This window comes from Rana temporaria, chromosome 1 (assembly GCF_905171775.1).
Source record: "Rana temporaria chromosome 1, aRanTem1.1, whole genome shotgun sequence".
Classification (NCBI taxonomy): Eukaryota; Metazoa; Chordata; class Amphibia; order Anura; family Ranidae; genus Rana; species Rana temporaria.
Window position 1 is genome coordinate 452845789 of NC_053489.1, and position 19466 is coordinate 452865254.

Below are 19466 nucleotides of genomic sequence, written 5' to 3' on the forward strand. Positions count from 1 at the left end.
TTTTCCCATAGCAAACACTCCTGCAGTCTGGGAGTTGATTCATCGAGTTCCCTTTCTTTGCAATTATGTAGGGTGTGTATAGGTAGAAAGCTGGGAGTGAAGCACTTTTTGAAGCTTTGTATACAAATAAACTACCTTATAATAAACTGTACATGTAGACGCATTTATATAAGATTATAAATAAATATTTACATGTTCTTTTTAGAAAATATACAGTAAAATGTGGCAAAGTGGTAAATTATTATTTTAGACTAAATATTGTTTTTTAATCAGATTATATTGAGGAGAACAAATAGACTAAAATGCCCTCTATGCCTCTGCTTAAAGTGAATGTAGCAGTAGATATATTTTTTAATATTAAGTATAGGCATTCTAATAATGTGTAACATTACAGGTATGTATTTACTCTCACAGAGATCACAGTAGTGCCCTGACAATTGTTTCTTCTGAGGAACAGCACCATATTTGTGCAGCCATTATACAGGGGTCAGCATCTACTTCCTGACTGAGATGCTGACCCATGAATAGATAAGTCATGTACAGCTATAACGTGATAAAAGAAAAACAAAAACCGCAGGTAAATAAAAAATGGTAAGCTGCCAGCACAAAGATCTATGGGCCAGATTCTGGTACCTGCGGCGCAGCGTAATGTAACCTGTTTACGTTACACCGCCGCAAGTTTTCAGTGTTAGTGCCCGATCCACAAAGCACTTACCTGGAAAGTTGCGGCGGTGTATCGTAAACACGTCCGGCGCAAGGCGGCCCAATTCAAATGGGGCGGGTACCATTTAAATTAGGCGCGCTCCCGCGCCGGACGTACTGCGCATGCTCCGGGCGCAAGTTTCCCGACGTGCTTTGCGTGAAATTACGACGCGCCGACGTGTTGAGAATCGCGACGTGCGTAACGTACTTACGCCGGGAAAACAAAAAAAATTCAAAAGCGACGCGGGTAAGACGGGCATACTTTAACATGGTGGAGTAATTTTCCAGCATGTTACTAGCAGCCCTATCTTTGCGACGGGAATCTAAAACTTGCGACGACGTAACGACGGGAAAAACCTTCGTGGATCACCGTAACTGCTAATTTGCATACCCAACGCTGGTTTACGACGCGAACTCCCCCCAGCGGCGGTCGAAGTATTGCATCCTAGGATCCGACGGTGTAATTCAATTACACCTGTCGGATCTTAGGGCTAGCTATGCGTAACTGATTCTATGAATCAGTCGCATAGTTAGAACGGCCCTAAAACAATGATACGACGGCGTATCAGGAGATACGCCGTCGTATCTCTTTGGTGAATCTGGCCCTATGATTCCAAATCAGTTATAACTCAAATGTGCAACACTTTAAAAAAAATAACGTACATGTGACGTAATTCACACACGAAAAATTATATTTAAGAAAGAACACACAATAAAGTGTCCATATACACCATAAAAGAGAAAAGTCTCTTGTATAGATGGATGTATACTAAACGCAAACTCCCCCTGATGACCTCTAAGATGGGCAAAATACGTTGGATAGGGTTAACGGACATGATGTCATCACACACGCTTGTGACTGAAGTTGGACAGAAAGGAAAGTCTTTGCCTATCAGGTAGATGCAATAACATATAGCTGTGTTTGCCTTTTAACACATTTTAGTGAGCATTCTAGCGTTTAAATAAATGTGGATGTTTTAACATAACTACAGGGACGTGCGGTGAGGTCAGTGGCTGGCGAGACACTGGCTGATATCAGAGCCAGATACACACAGGTTACATACGCCGTGATCGTTAGAGCGAGAGCAATAATTCTAGCACTGGACCTCCTCTGTATCTCTAAACATACAGGGGTAGATCCACAAAAGGATTACGCCGGCGTATCTACTGATACGCCGGCGTAATTTAAAATTTCCCACGTCGTATCTTTGTTTTGAATCCTCAAAACAAGATGCGACGGCATCTCGGCTAGATCCGAGAGGCGTACGTCTTCGTACGCCTTCGGATCTTAGATGCAATTTTTCGGCGGCCGCTAGGTGGCGTTCCCGTCGTAATCCGCGTCGAGTATGCAAATTAGCTATTTCCGACGATCCACGAACGTACGAGAGGCCGTCGCATTTTTTTCCGTCATTTGCGTTCGGCTTTTTCCGGCGTATAGTTAAAGCTGCTATACTGAGGCGTACTCAATGTTAAGTATGGCCGTCCTTCCCGCGTACAATTTAGAATTTTTTACGTCGTTTGCGTAAGTCGTTCGCGAATAGGAATTTGCGTAGAATGACGTCACCGTCGTAAGCATTGGCGGGTTCCGGTTTAATTTCGAGCATGCGCACTGGGATACCCCCAGGGACGGCGCATGCGCAGTTAAAAAAAAACGTTGTTTACGTCGGGTCACGACGTATTTGCATAGAACAAGCCCCCATCACTTCCATTTGAAATTGCGCACCCTTATGCTGCAATAGATACACTACGCCGCCGTAACTTACCGCGCGGATTCTTTGAGGATTCACAAGAAGAAAAAGTAAGTTACAGAGGCGTAGTGTATCTTAGATACGCTACGCCTGCCTAAAGATAGGCAGATCTTTGTGGATCTACCCCGTAATTTGTAAAAAAAAATGTAAGGCATCGCCTATGTAGATTTTTAAGTACCGGTACTGAAGTTTGGCACCATTCCACGAGTGTGGAATTTTAAAGCGTGACATGTTAGGTATCTATTTACTTGGCGTAACATCATCTTTTACATTATACAAAAAAATCGGGTTATCTTTAATGTTGTTTTTTTATTTATTTATTTATTTTATTCATGGAACAGTTTTTTTTTCCAAAAACACGTTTGAAAAATTGCTGCGCAAATATCGTGTAACATAAAAAGTTGCAACGACCACCATTTTATTCCCTAGGGTGTCTGCAAAAACAATATATATAATGTTTGGAGCTTCTGAGTAATTTTCTAGCAACCAAATTATGATTATTACATGTAGGAGAGAAGTGTCAGAATTGGTCTGTGGCAAGGGTTTAATTACCATAAGTAGTATACAAATAATTATGATATATTGGTTTTAAGATCATTTACTATATTTCCAAAAACTGTACTCAAGCAGGTGACTTAACGGACAAATTACTGAAGTTTGAAATTATAACTTCAAACCAGTCATTTCACAGCAAGTAGATAAATAATATGATTTAGCTATGATTTTTATATAGTACCTTTAGTTTTCAACAACCCCAGGTTCTCATTTTTCCTCTTAACTGTGTGAGAAAAACATTGGATTGTGGGCAAATCCTATACCCATAAACCCATGTAGTTCCTTGTAGTTAAGAGGGCTGGGCTGGAAGGGAGCATTTGTCTTTTAGACACATACCCCCCTCTATGACACTGCAGTGAGAGGAGTGCCTTCACTGCAGCATTTTTATTGGACAGCTGGGGCTAATGGTACTTTACCATTGGTCCAAAACTCCAAGCTGTCCATTGAGCTCAGTACCTCTGACAAGAAGTGAGGAGAGGCACTGTGAGCTCATCCTCTCTGCCTACTGCAAACAGAGAGTGCCAGCTTGTATTTAAACTGGCCGCTCTGTATGTAGCTTCAAACAGGCTGCTCAAGGAGCCCCATTTTTCCGGAACCATAGGATGTAAGAGCCCCACATTTGTACCAGTGGTGGGGTGGGACCTAGGCTACCTACCCCCCAAATTGGGGTCTCTGTGACCTCAGGTCGCTGCGCTATGACCTTCGAAGCTCGATTTTTTTTTTTCTTTAACATTTTTTTTTTTTTTTTTTGTTCTTTGCAGATGAGGCTCTACCTCCCCGAACTGCACTTCCCTACATTACTACACCACAAGTGTCCCTGTTTCCTTCTATGTGATCTTTGCAAGGGAAAATTTGAGTATTTTCCAAGATGATGGTCGACTGGTGTAGCAGTGACTGAGATCACTAACCATTTATGCGCTAATGACCATTTATAATTTGATGGTAACTTTAATCCGATATGAGCCTCTTGTGCACACAGAGGATTCTTTGGTGGATGGGAATTGTTCTCACTTGCAGCAGATCACAATAAGTGGAATATCTGTCAACTTAAAGGGGTTGTAAAGGAAAAAAAAATATTTTTTTAAAATAACAAACATGTTATACTTACCTCCACTGTGCAGCTCGTTTTGCACAGTGTGGCCCCAATCCACGTCTTCTGGGGTACCTTGGCGGCTGTCTCTGGTTCTCCCCGCAAGATCTCCACACATTAATGCAAGAGAGCTCGCATGGTGTGAGTCCTTGTGGGTGCGCTCCCGTGATACAGCCGACGGCCATGGCCGTATCACTCGGCGCTGCCCCCCGGCGCACCGCGTCATTGGTTGTGATTGACAGCAGGGCAAGCCAATGTCTGCGCTGCTTCAATCGACCAATGAATGAGCCGGGAAGCAGGCCAAGATGCCAGCGCGTTCACGGCGCAGGACTTCCAAGGGGTCAGGTTAGTAAACGGGGAGGCCGGTATTGTCATAAGTTTTTTCACCTAATGCATAGAATGCATTAAGGTGAAAAAACTTTTACTTTTACAACCCCACCAAAAGAAAGCTCTATTTGTGTGAAAAAAAATGATATAAATTGTATTTGTATACAGTGTCGCATGACCATGCAATGCTCAGTTAACTGCTTGCCGACCAGCCGCCGCAGTTATACGGCGGCAGGTCGGCTATGCTGGGCGAGAGCACGTAGCTATACGTCACCTGGCCCAACAGCCAATAGGGGCACGCGCCGCCGGAGGCGATTGCCGCCAGGCACCCGCGATCGCTCGTTACAGAGCTGGACCAGGAGCTGTGTGTGTAAACACACAGCTCCCGGTCCTGTCAGGGGAGAAATGCTGATCTTCTGTTCATACAATGTATGAACAGCGATCAGTCATTTCCCCTAGTGAGGCCACCCCCCCCTACAGTTAGAACACATCCAGGGAACATACTTAACCCCTTCCACGCCCCCTAGTGTTAACCCCTTCACTGCCAGTGGCATTTTTATAGTAATCCAATGCATTTTTATAGCACTGATCGCTATAAAAATGCCAATGTCCCAAAAATGTGTCAAAAGTGTCCGAAGTGTCCGCCATAATGTCGCATTACCGAAAAAAATCGCTGATCGCCGCCATTACTAGTAAAAAAAAAATATTAATAAAACTGCCATAAAACTACCCCCTATTTTGTAAACGCTATAACTTTTGCGCAAACCAATCTATAAACGCTTATTGCGATTTTTTTTACGAAAAATATGTAGAAGAATACGTATCGGCCTAAACTGAGGGAAAAAAAATATTTTTTTATATATTTTTGGGGGATATTTATTATAGAAAAAAGTAAAAAATATTATTTTTTTTCAAAATTGTCGCTCTAATTTTTGTTTATAGCGCAAAAACGAAAAACCGCAGAGGTGATCAAATACCACCAAAATAAAGCTCTATTTGTGGGAAAAAAAGGACGTCAATTTTGTTTGAGAGCCACGCCGCACGACCGCGCAAATTGTCAGTTAAAGCGACGCACGGCCCGAATTGCAAAAAGTGCTCTGGTCTTTGACCAGCAATATGGTCCGGGGGTTACGTGGTTAAAGTAACACGGTGCCGTTTTCGCAAAAAATGGCCTGGTCATAAAGGGGGTTAAACCTTCGGGGGCTAAAGTGGTTAAATAAGACATACATACTTCCTAAAGAGATTGACTAGATTCTAATTTCATGATTTTGAAGAGGTGGTAAATGTGGGATGTACTTACTTTTTCCATATTACAAATCTGCTTTTTTGTTAATTTAGAACATTAATAGTAAATACTCTATGTAAATTGTATGTGTCATTTGTTATGAGTATGTTACAAGTATGAAGGCATTATCTGAATTTATCTAAATCAAGATCTAGATTTTTAAAACAAAGAAAATGCTACATGTTTCCCTTAACAGTGGAAGATCGGTTGTAGTTTGCTGGACTTGGTGTATGTTAACTGCCCATACCTACAATGTAGATTGATTAATAATATTGAATGACAGGCGAAAGTTTTTTATTTTTTAGAGTAATTACTAGTTCCATGAGTTACACAATGATAAAGAACAATTTTCATTTCCAGTTAGAAACATTAAGTAATTAGACTGGCATGAAAAGTAGACAAAATCAAAGTGGGTTAATTAAAAACCCACATATCAAGTTTAACTGATTTATGGCATGGGCAGATCCTGGGAATGTCTTTAACATTTAAAGAACTCTGTGAACCAAAGCCTTTTTTTACGGTAAATTAATCTATAGGAAGTGACACATAACGAACAAGAATAATGGACATGGATATCTACAAAGATAATTTTTCATGTCTAATGCCGCGTACACACGACCGTTTTTCATGTCATGGAAAAAATCCTCTCAAGCCTGCCTTGCCTACACACGATCGTAAAAAAAAAAAATGCTCCAGCAAAGCGCGGTGGCGTACAACACGTACAACGGCACTATAAAGGGGAAGTTCCATTCGGAGGGCGCCACCCTTTGGACTGCTTTTGCTGATTTCGTGTTACCGCGTGTTAGTAAAAGTTTGGTGAGAGACGGTTCGCGCTTTTCAGTCTTTGTGCTTTTCAGTCTGTTACAGCGTGACGAATGTGCTATCTCCATTACAAACGCTAGTTTTACCAGAACGAGTGCTCCCGTCTCATAACTTGCTTCTGAGCATGCGTGTTTTTTTCCTGACGTTAAAGCCTACACACGACCGTTCTTCAGGACATGAAAAACGTCGAGAAAAAAAAGAGCATGTTCTAAATTTTTAATGCCCATTTTTCACGTCGAGAAAAATGCTCTGGAGCCCACGCACGATCGTTTTTAATGACCAATTAAAAAATTACATTTTTCTCGTCATGAAAAACAGTCGTGTGTAAGCGGCATAATACAGTGTTTCCCAAATATTTGTCAGCCACACATCATTATCATAGCATTTATCACGCTCAAGCAACAAGTTTCTGTTACAATTTTAAAATAGTGATGCTATGGATTTCTTTAGTCAAATTTATCCTTAAAGTTCCCTCCCCTCCTCTAGAGCGCATCCCGGGATTCCTTTCTTCCTTTTTGCCTTGTTCCGGTAGTCAGAAACAGCATTTAGTACTCCTTTTAAAGCGATAATAAGGGCTAAAGTTTTTTGGTTGAAATAACAAAGAGGTCATACTTATCTTTGCAACAGTATATTACCTACTCTTCTGACAGCCCCCTGCTGGCACTGTCAGATTTAACCTCCTCCAGTTACCTCCTTAGCAAGCCAGCTGCTAAAGAGGCACCTGTGCATGCATGCTTCAGAGCCAAGCTGTGTGCATCCATAGGCACACACGGTGCTGGTAAGCCACTCCTCTGCCCCCGTACAGGAGTTTGATTGACAACAGCAGACGCCTCCGGTTCGACTGCCCTCAGTTTCTACTGTGAAAGCAGGAAGTGAAGTGAGTAATGCTGAAGCTAGAGACAGTGCTGGAGCAGTGACAGGAACCAGATACGTGCCTAGGAACGAGGATGTAGGACAGGTAGTAGGGTATTTTTTACCATAAAACGGACCTTCGGTCATTTCCATCTATTAATTATTTTGCCCTTATTGTTTTAACTTTGGATAGTTAAAAAAAATTCTGCAAGTAAATATCTTATACAGCCCACTTTCTGTTTCTTGTCTCGTAAAAAGCCTAGGCTTATGACATGGGTGCTCAACCTGTGGCCCTCCAGCTGTTGCGGAACTACAAGTCCGATGAGGCATTGCAAGCCGCTGGAAGTTACAAGCTTGACTCCCAAAGGCAGAGGCATGATGGGAATTGTAGTTTTGCAACAGCTGGATGGCCACAGGTTGGGCATCCATGGCTTATGACATCACGCACAGCTCTCTCCCAGGTAGGGAGTCATTTCTGTGTTGTCACATGAAAAGATATAATAAAATATTTACAAAAATGTGTACATATTGATTCGTCTCATATTTCTAGGGGCTAAACTGACGATGGTCCGCAAAGCCGGGCTTCAGAAAGATGGAGGCTAGCCAAGGGAAGCGGATTAATAGCCAAAATGGGGAAATAAAAGAAAGGGGACTCCAATCGTGAAGATGTAAACATCACGAGAAATTTATTCAGTTAAAAATATGCTTACACGCATAAAAACATCCAGACGCCAAATACAATGATTCCGGGTAGACGAACAGGGCCTTAGGCCGTAAGCTAGACGTAAACCGGAAGTGACGCGGAGCCCCGTTCTTCTACCCGGAATCATTGTATTTGGCGTCTGGATGTTTTTATGCGTGTAAGCATATTTTTAACTGAATACATTTCTCGTGATTTTTACATTTTCACGATGGGAGTCCCCTTTCTTTTATTTCCCCATTTTGGCTATTAATCCGCTTCCCTTGGCGAGCATCCATCTTTCTGAAGCCCGGCTTTGCAGACCATAGTGGAAAAATCCAGCAGTCTTCAGGACTCGATCTGCGGATGTATTCAAGGCATTTTCCCGAGGTCAGGGAGGTAAGCGCTCTGTGAGCCCAACGTCCTGGGAAGATTTTTGTCAAGTTATCACCACTGTGCTTTGCTATTTCGTTTTATGCTAGCAATTTAATGACTATATTTATTCACTTATATGGACATTTCTGAGTTGTGTAACAGTAGCTTCACAGTTTGTTTCTTTGGTTCCTTATCCACTTTGACTCTTCAGGGGTATTTGTATTGACTGTTTTGATTTGTCATATTTGTTTTTGCACCTATTTGTTTGCACCTGTTCTCAGTAATACTGAGTCTTATCACCTTAGTATATAATTGCCCTCATCACTTTTTTATTCATACCATTTGCTTTGTTGTTAGTAACATATTAGATTTGAGCAGCAGTTTGTTTGTACATTCACGTTTATATTATTTTACCCTTCACGTTTCACTATTGGCTAGCGCTTTAGATCCCCCCTTTTTTGTGTGAAGAACTGCCACGCTAGGGAACTTCTTGGACCTGGCTTTGGTGTGCTCGGTCCCTTGCTGTGTTGGGCAGTAGCAGGCGTACTGTCTAGGGGACGGACACTCCGCTTTTGCACCCTGCTCCCTCTTCTGCTGTGCTGGTGGCTCTGTGCGACCACCGCCTCTTCCTCCGAACTACACAGGTCACCTGTATGACGTTGATTCCATGTGGGGTCGAGGACCTCATCGTCCTCCACATCATCTTCCACCCAGTCTTCACCACTGCCCCCCTCGTCGGTCTGCACAATTGCGAAAGCAGCAGCAGTTGGCAACTGTGTTTCTTCATCATCCGAGACGTGCTGTGATGGTCCCCCCATGTACTCATCTTGAAACATAAGTGGTTGGGCATCGGTGCACTCAATCTCTTCCACTTCTGGGGCAGGGCTAGGTGGATGGCCCTGGGAAACTATGCTAACAGACTCATCAAAAAGCAGAAGAGACTGCTGCATGCTTTGGGGCTCAGACTGCTTGGCTGATTTACAAGGGGGTGAGGTGAAAGACTGATGGACATTGGCTGCAGGTGCCAACTCTGATCTTTCAGCACAAGACTGGTTGGGAGACAATGTGAAGGAACTGGAGGCACTGTCAGCAACCCAATCTACTATGGCCTGTTCTGCTCCTGGCCTCAACATTCGTAGAGCCGGATTAGGCCCCACCAAATACCGCTGCAGGCTCTGTCGGCTACTCGCAACTGAGAAAGGTGTTTCACTTGTGCGTGTAGCTGGCACAGATCGACCACGTCCTCTCCCTGCAACAGGAGCTCCACCAGCAGCACCACGACCGGGGGCCACGTCCCTTATTTGACGTTCTTCTCATATTTCTCAAATGTAGGATCTTACCCTAAATGGGTGTTTTTTGAATAGCACAATAGAAGAACAGTATCTAAAGTGTGTATCTCACACGTACAGATATGCAGGAAACGCACCAAAAAAAAAAAAAAAAATCATTTGCCCTAAATAAAAAAAATATTTAATAGCACAATAGAAGAACAGTATCTAAAGTGTGTAACTTACATGTACAGATATGCAGGAAACGCACAAAAAAAATTATTTGCCCAAAATGGGTGTTTTTTGAATAGCACAATAGAAGAACAGTATCTAAAGTGTGTATCTCACACGTACAGATATGGAGGAAACACTGCAAACACTGGAGGAAACATTGCAAAATATATTTTTTGGAATAGAAAATTGAAGAACAGTATCTAAAGTGTTTATCTCACACATACAGATATGGAGGAAACACTGCAAACACTGAAGGAAAAACTGCAAACACTGGAGAAAACACTGCAAAAAAATTTTTTTGCCCTAAATGGGTGTTTTTTTGAATAGCAAAATAGAAGAACAGTAGCTAAAGTGTTTATCTCACACGTACAGATATGGAGGAAACACTGCAAACACTGGAGGAAACACTGCAAAATATATATTTTTGCCCTAAATGGGTGTTTTTTGAATAGCAAAATAGAAGAACAGTAGCTAAAGTGTTTGTCTCACGCGAACAGATATGGAGGAAACACTGAAAACACTGGAGAAAACACTGCAAAATATTTTTTTGTTGCCCTAAATGGGTGTTTTTTGAATAGCAAAATAGAAGAACAGTATTTAAAGTGTTTATCTCACACGTACAAATATGGAGGAAACACTGCAAACACTGGAGGAAACACTGCAAAAAAATGTTTTTTTTCCCCTAAATGGATGTTTTTTGAATAGCACAATAGAAGAAAAGTATCTAAAGCAGTGGTTCTCAACCTGGGGGTCGGGACCCCCTCGGGGGTCAAATGACGATTTGCCAGGGGTCACCGAATCCTTGGCTGTTCCTGAAGCCCGCACCGCTCTCCTAGTCTTTTTGCAGTCATCCAGCAGGGCTGTCCCTGGAGCCTGCGGCCGCCCACTCAGCCTCTTTACAGCCACCCACTCAGTTCATGGCATGGCTGGGGGGCAGAGACTAGAGGTCAGCTGACTGGTAAAGAATGAAGTGGGAGGGGCTGGAGGAGACCCTATCTCCCGATTTCGGCATAGGTGTCACTGCTGCAAGACACCACAAAGTCTGAGACACAGTGAGTAACACTACCTGTGATTATAGTTGCCATTAAACAACAAGAAAGACGGCTAGAGAGAGTGATGGGAAAAATAAATTAATTAGGATAGAGAGATAAAAGGGAAAGAAAGAGAAAAAGTGGTACATCCCAAAATGTAGCATAATGGGATTTAATACCGTATGAGTGGAAGGGACTCAAGGAGCGCTAAATGTCCATGGGTTAGGGGCACAAATTACTTGTCTTGCCTTGGGTGCCGACAACCCACGCTACAAAATAATTTCACTGTTAGTGGTCCCTACAGCTTGGGAAATTTTATCAAGGGGTCACGGCACTAGAAGGTTGAAAACCACTGATCTAAAGGGTGTATCTCACACGTACAGATATGGTGGAAACACTTAAAAAAAATTTTTTTTTTTCCTAAATGGATGTTTTTTGAATAGCACAATAGAAGAAAAGTATCTAAAACAGATATCTCACAGTAACATATGCAGTGCTGGTCTAATTTGATTTCTGAAGCAGGACTGACTCCTATCTCTTTCTCTCCCTAAAAGCAAAACCAGGCAGGAACCTTTCCCTAAATTATCTAAAGTAGAGTGACTTGCACATATGTAGATCGCTGAGTAATTTGATTTCTGAAGCAGGACAGTCTGACTCCTATCTAATTCTCTCCCTCAGAGCAGCAGCAGCGCCAGCCTTTCCCTACACTATCTAAAGCAGAGTGACATGCTGTGCTGTGTGCCTCTAGCTTATATAGAGGCTGGGTCACATGCTGCACTGGCCATGTCATTAGTAGGCATGGCTGTGATGGCTTCTAGGTCACACGACGAGTTAAACTAATGTTGATTGGCTGCCCTGAAGCGCACCATTACATTGCCGAACACCGAACCCGAACTTACAGCAAATTGTTCGGGTCCGGATACCAAAAGTCCGGTACGAACCCGAACTTTACAGTTCGGGTTTGCTCAACCCTACTTTTAATCTTTTAATCTTTTGTCAAAAATAAATACTACAGTAAAAGCCTTTCTTTCTCTGGCATTGGTGATTCACTGCTCAGATGGATGCAAGTGAGTTTCCCTTTTGATGTCCATCAGCAATGGACTGGCCATCGGGAGTACCGGGAGATTCCCGGTGGGCTGACTGGCAGTGGGCCGGCTGTCAATCACTCTCAGTGTTTCTCTAGGTGATTCAGTATTTATTTATCTGCACGTATCTGCACGTACCGGGCGGCGGCAACAGCCAATAACCATCACGCTGCTGCTGCCAGTGCCACCAACACTTCCCTCCGTACTTCCTTTGTTTAGAGCGGCCCTGCTCCCCTCCCAGCGGCGTGACGTATCTCAGGGGTCACGGCCGTAGGCCGGAGGGTATGGGAGGAGGAGCATGGGAGGAGCCGAGCCCAAGGAGAGCAGCTGTTCAAGTTCCAAGAGGAGGCGGAGCCAGCGCCGCTGAGGAGGAACAAGAACGACGATACAGTCAGTGCCACCACCATTGCCAGCAAGTTCAACAAGTTACAAGTAAGATTAAGAAACAAACACTACTAAGTCATATTAGGCTGAGATGCATACGGAATGTTATGCAACCATCTGACTACAGTGCAGTTTGATGTATGCAGATTTTGAACTGTGACTGCCATTTTGATTTTCTTAATATGCAGCATGGCAGGGGTAAATGTACTGTCTGCCATCACTGGTCAGTTACTATAACCAGTGGTGGCAGACAGTACCCCCCCCCCCCCCCGCCATGCTGCGTATTCAAAAAATCTGAATGGCAGTCTGTGAGGGGGGATGTACTGTCTGCCACCACTGGTCATAGTAACTGATGTAATAATGTGATATGTGTATGAAGATTATGAACTGTGACTGCCATTCAGATTTTTTTAATATGCAGCATGGCGGGGAGGGGGATGTACTGTCTGCCACTGGTCAGAGTAACTGATGTAATAATGTGACATGTCCTGCACTGATGATGGTCACCGATTTATGAATTTACTGGCCACGGTCACAGACAAATTAATTCACTGGCCATGGTCACAGACAAATGAATGTACTGCCACTGCTGGTCATGGTCACTGATGATGAATGAATGTACTGCCACTGGTCAGCCATTAATGCATCCGTAGTGGCAGTACATTCATTCATCAGTGACCAGTGGCAGTACTGGCAGTCTTGGCAGCAGCACACTGCTTGGGGAATAACTGCTCTGCTAAGGTGCTCACCCACCACTGAGCTGTTATCTCCCTGGAAATGGGTAAAAAGGACGCTTGTGGAGGGCTCTTCTTCTCTGGGCTGCAGTCCTCTTCTTTAACCACTTGCTTACTGGGCACTTAAACCCCCCTCCTGTCCAGACCAATTTTCAGCTTTCATCGTTCTCACTCTTTGAATGACAATTGCGCGGTCAAACAACACTGTACCCAAATGCAATTGTTTATATAATTGTTATCATTTTTATTCCCACAAATAGAACTTTCTTTCGGTGGTATTTGATCACCTCTGCGGTTTTAATTTTTCTTTTATACTGCCTTGTTAATTGTATGTTAGCGTGGATTTTTCGCTGTCTTTTTATGTTTTTAAGTTATTGATTGAACTGTTTCTTGTTAATATTATATTTAAAAATAAGATGTTATTTATAACTGTTTTTCTTATTTATGACACCTGCCATTGAATGGAGTGTAACTTACACATGTCATTCTAAAGGCGTTTGTAATGTTGGAATGCATCTTTTTTTTCTAAATTAAGAATAAAAATAAAAAATTGGAATGTTTTTACTTATGTTTTTTTTTCGCAATTTGCGTATAGTTTATATACTGTTTTTGAGTGTGTTTGGAAAAATAATGTGGGCCGGTCTTGCTGAAGCTCAGGGCCACTTTTTTGTCCCAGTCCATCCCTGATGTCCATGCACAAAATTGGAGGAATAGTCATATCCAGGGAATACTGCTTGCAACCCTTGTGAAGAAGGAACAGAGAGTCATTTACAAGTTTTGCTGTTCTAAATGTTAGACAGCAATTGGTTCTGGTGAGTTTGCACTCTGTGGGGTAGATCCACAAAGAAATTATTAATTTCAAAATTCCCGCGTTGTATCTTTGTTTTGAATCCTCAAAACAAGATACGACGGCATCTGGGTTAGATCCGACAGGCGTACGTCTTCGTACGCCGTTGGATCTAAGATGCAATTTTTCGGCGTCCACTAGGTGGCGTTCCCGTCGTAATCCACGTCGAGTATGCAAATTAGCTATTTCCGACGATCCACGAACGTATGACCGGCCGTCGCATTTTTTTACGTTGTTTCTGTTCGGCTTTTTCCAGCGTATAGTTAAAGCTGCTATATGGTGGCGTACTCAATGTTAAGTATGGCCGTCGTTCCCACGTATAATTTTGAATATTTTACGTCGTTTGCGTAAGTCGTCTGTGAATGTAGCTGAACGCCATTTACGTTCACGTCAAAACCAATGACGTCCTTGCGACGTCATTTGGAGCAATACACCCTGGGAGTTTTTACGGACGGCGCATGCGCCGTTTGTTCGGCGCGGGGACGCGCTTCATTTAAATGAAACACGCCCCCTACCCGCCAAATTTGAATTCTGCGCCCTTACGCCGCGAGAGATACGCTACGCCGCCGTAACTTATGGTGCGGATTCGTTGAGGATTCAAACCAACTAAAAGTAAGTTACAGCGGCGTAGCGTATCTTAGATACGCTGTGCCCAGCGCAGATGTATGTGGATCAGCCCCTGTATGTTTGGTGGAGGCAAGAACAACAAGACGGAGGTTCCCACACTGTCTATTATCTTTGTTTTCATAAATTTACAGTTTATGCTATAAGGGAATATTTTTTATTTTGGCACCATGTATGCAGTGTAATACCAAGTCACTTCAGTTTTGTCTACATTATTGATTGTCCATATTCACTTTAATTCAATGTTTATTTAAGATATATGAAATAATTTTAAATGTATCTTATAAAACACATTTGCCATTTGATGGAGAAAGAAAAACACTTTTTTTGTGAGCTCTAACTATGTTATAATTAATGATGAATTCCACTTTTTCAAACAATAAACATGAGGCAGAAATTTCAAAACTTTCTTCTAAATCTTGGGACAACGCTCTTAATAAAAATGCTACTGACTCCTAATTTCCCCTATAAGTAAACTCCCAAAAGTCTCAAATTCACCCCATAGATCCGGGAGCGCGGAGAGTGGCGGACCCAAACCATCAATTGATTTGGATATCTTTAATAGGATATTTGGGTGTCCCCATTTCTGTACAAGTATGAGACTACTGTCAGCTTAATTAGTACCCCATGGGACAGGGCATTAGGCAGAGGTTGAGAGCCTGGAGCAACCTTCCTCTCACTATTATTTGTCCAATGAATGTAATTTTAAAAGAAAGTGCTCCCTTTACTCTTATATGCACTCAGACATTCCTCAATGTGGATACGGAGGAGTTTTTTTTAACCAGCTTCATTCTTTTATCAGCTCATTTTTATGGCAGTCCCATCCACACAGGTTCGGCAAACAAATTCTCAGTAGACCATGGACCCAAGGTGGCTTGGCATGTCCTGATTTTCATAGATATTTTCTAAACGTTCTTCTTACCCATGCCCACAGTTGGCTAATATCCAATTAAACCAATTTCTCTGTCATGTTAGAGGTGGCTTATGCAGGATCATTTGAAACGCTTTGCAATTTATTATACCCGAGGGAGCGGGCTGTGTTCCCGCCTCTTACTACCTCAATGCAAATGGTTGTTAGGACTTGCCTAGCTGCTCCTTTTGCTTTTGCCTTTTGGTCTCCCTACACACCATTATAGAGTTACATAGTTACACAGTTAGTCTGGCTAAAAAAAGACACAAGTCCATATAGTTTAACCAATTATGGTATAACCTCAAGTTGCCAGAATTTGTGACTCTCCCAGATCCCTCGATTTGGGCCGCAAGAGGTATTAAATATTTACATAATATCTGTGAGAGGGGCTCATTGGCTACTTTTGAATATTTAAAAGCACAATATGTCCTTCCAAATTCAAATTTCTTCCACTGTCTGCAACTCTGCCACTCCTTTTGATCCCAATTTGGGGCAGAATGATTCATCCATCTATTAGCTGCTGATTTGGTGTCGCTTTTGCGAGACTCCTCCCTTAGAAAACCACTATCAGTCTTCTACATTCATATGGACCTTGACTCCTTGCAATAAAGGTGGCAGGCGGAGTTTGCAGAACTGGATGGAGAGGACTGGGAAGATGCTTGGGACTATCCTCTTGCTCAACTAGTGACCACCAGAGACAAACTAACTCAGTTTAACCTATTACAAATGATCCAACGCCTTCTAGGCTGCATAGAATTTATCCAGGAGTGCCATCAATTTGCTGGTGATATGGTGCTGTTTCAGTAGATTTGTTTCACATAGTTTAACATTGTTCTTCCATTTGTGCATTCTGGTTGGAGGTCATAGGTTTTATCCACTCCTTCCCTTAGGGTCATCCTAAAAAGTTCAATAAAATCTGGAGTGTTTGTAGGGTCACCCTATACTGTTGATGCTAACTCTTCATAGGGGAGTAAGAGCCACCCTCTTACCCTGGGAAAGTGGAACTGTTTTACAATATGGGACCCCACATTAGGCTAAAATAATACTGTAATATATTGTATTTTACTGCCCCTTTAAACCACGTAAACTTTGCCAGTTCTTGGTACACCTTGACAGTTCCCAGGGACCTTCCTCTGCATTGGATAACCTCCTACTTTATATCAGTTTGTTGATCTTCTATAACTGCTATGATCTCTAAATAGCTAGCAATGGTTGTTAGCAAGGATGTTAAGTAAGCTATTGTTACAGTATGTATATATATATATATATATATATATATATATATATATATATATATTTATTTTTGCTTTTTGCTTTTCTTAATTGTGATTTTATTAGTGTCGGGGTATGCCCAGAGGTTCTGTTTTGTAATCCAGTCTAATAAAAAAGAATTACAATTTATTTTTATTTTTTTTACAAGTTGTATTTATTTTTAACAAATATTAGAAAAACCATGCCCACAATTTTGGATCGTCCAGCTGGTGACAGCATTTCCCTAATTATTAAAAAATATACAAAATATTTGGGATAATTCTATCATGATATAGGAAGATGATTTTCTATCGATTTCACAGGGCATATTCATATTGAATTAAAACTAACAAATTCCCACAAATAAATTAATTGTTGCTAAAAAATCTTTATCAGAATTTTTGAGCTTGCCCTACCATTAAACGCTTCTGGTGACAAGTCATTTATATATTAGGATATACTCTATATTCATGACACTTCTTGGATTTGGATTTGGGATTGGCAGATATTTATCATAATTTTTAGGCTTGCCCTACCATTAAACGTTTATGGTGACTCCTAGGATTTTGGGGATGGTTGGGCAGAACGGCCAGCGGTTCTCAAAAGGTGATAAATGCCTAGCTCTCCTTATCTCCTTATTTGGCAGAAAAAAATATTTTCAGCAATGGATCCTTCCAGATCCTCACAGTTTTTGTAAAAGCTGTGAAATATCATTAGGATGAAGTGTGTAGAGACTGTGCGTAACATATAAACCCTTACATAACAATTTTTAATCTGGGAAAACTTTGACAACACATTAAAACACTAAACAGCAACTACTCCAAAGTTTCAAACTTGTGCATAGATTGTGTAGCAAGCAGGTACAGCCTACATGAGGGTGGCAACTATTTTCTGAATTCAGGAACACTGTAGCATTGTTGCCACACTATCCTAGCAAGCTGCATGAGGTGGACTTCACTGGCGGGCTCAATAAATATTTGTGGGACCTTGCAGAGGGACCAGGGGGGAAACTGTACAGTATCTACAGATGAAGTGCTGCAGCGCAAATTGTTTTTATTGGTTGGCCATAGTTCTACTTTAGTGATTATAAAGGTTGTTTTTAGGTACTGTATGTATATAACACCAAAAGAACAAATTATCTAGATATGTTCACATTAGTTCATGCCCTAGGGCAGTTTACAATCAAATGTCCATGTCTTAGCCACACATACACACACTTTAGGGTTGATTTAGTTAGAAGCTGATTAAAGGAAACTTATGCTTACAGAATTATTTAGGCTGCTATTATTGTTCTCTCATTCTAATTCATCTATGCAAGTTGATTGGTTCTTGATGATCCAGAAACATAAGTATGTTCTGATACAGTATGTGTCAGGCAGTGCTAGGACAAGGAACCTCTGGCACCCAAAGTGAAAAAGAGTGCATGTTATGTTTAGGACCAAAAATGTATGTTTTTTGTCTGGTAAATATGAAATAGTGCATACTTGCTCAGAGAGTGTGGGCACTGTTGACTGGAGCACTTTGCAGTGGACATGTCAAACCACTGCAGATAAGGACCACTGCACTCTGTGTGATATCTGGATCTTCAGCATGCTACTGGCATAGACCAATGTGACTAACTTCAGAGGGGGATGCAAAGGAAAAAGTGAGCATTGGCAGATCAGACTATATCATTTGATTAGGACCGGATGCATTGACACTGTTGTAAAACTGTTGTAAAACAATTCTTCAGTAATGCTTGTTTTTGGACTTAAAAAAAGTAATAGCATGACTAGCGTAAAAGGAAAATACTTTTACCTGCTGCCACAATTATAATATCTGCTAGTTGAGTGTGTCTCCTCAGTAGATCTTTCGGAGTATATCTGTGGGTAATTGTTACAGTGGCATCACCTTAAGAGAAATCATACAGTTATAAATACAGTCTCATCATAATGCTTTTATCCTATGAATGGATATCAAATATAAAAAAAAAAAAAAACTACTGACACCATCCACTGTCCTACTGACATCATCCTCTGCTCTACTGACACCGTTCACTGCCCTACTGACACTGTCTACAGCTTTACTGGCACCGTCTTCAGCCCTGCTGGCACCGACCACTGCTCTGCTGACACATCCACTGGCCTATTGACACCAACCTCTGCCCTACTGACACTGTCTGCTGTCCTACTGACACTGTCCACTGCCATACTGGCACCAGCCAATGCTCTACTGACACCATCCACTGTTCTACTGACACCACAATCTGCCTTACTGGCACTGTCCACTGCCCTACTAATACTGTGCACTGCTCTGACTGACACTGACCACTGCCCTACTGACACAATCCAAGGCCCTATAGGCACTATGCACTGCCCTACTAACACTATCTACTGCTATACTGACACCATTCCCCTACTCTACTGACTGACACCTTCCACTGCCCTGCTGACACCATTCACTGCCCTACTGACACCATCCACTGTCCTAGTGACACTGTCAGCTGCCCTACCTGCACTGGCCACTGCCTTACTGACACCATTCACTACTGGCATCAAACTCTGCTCTACTGACACCATCCAATACCCTACTGGCACCAACCTTTGTGCTTCTGACACTGCCCACTTCCCTACTGACACCATCCACTGCCCTATTGACAGTGTCCACTGTCCTATTGACTACTG

General features: G+C 42.1%; 1 protein-coding gene across 2 annotated transcripts in view; it reads right to left on the reverse strand.

Annotated features, from left to right (window-relative positions):
• The window catches only part of MTHFD2L (methylenetetrahydrofolate dehydrogenase (NADP+ dependent) 2 like), a 166749-nt gene that overhangs the window by 38979 nt on the left and 108304 nt on the right, over positions 1-19466 (reverse strand). For both annotated transcript variants that reach the window (XM_040327750.1, XM_040327748.1), the window contains exon 7: positions 18601-18693. In XM_040327750.1, the coding sequence (XP_040183684.1) occupies positions 18601-18693 (93 nt within the window). The remainder of the gene's footprint in view (positions 1-18600; positions 18694-19466) is intronic.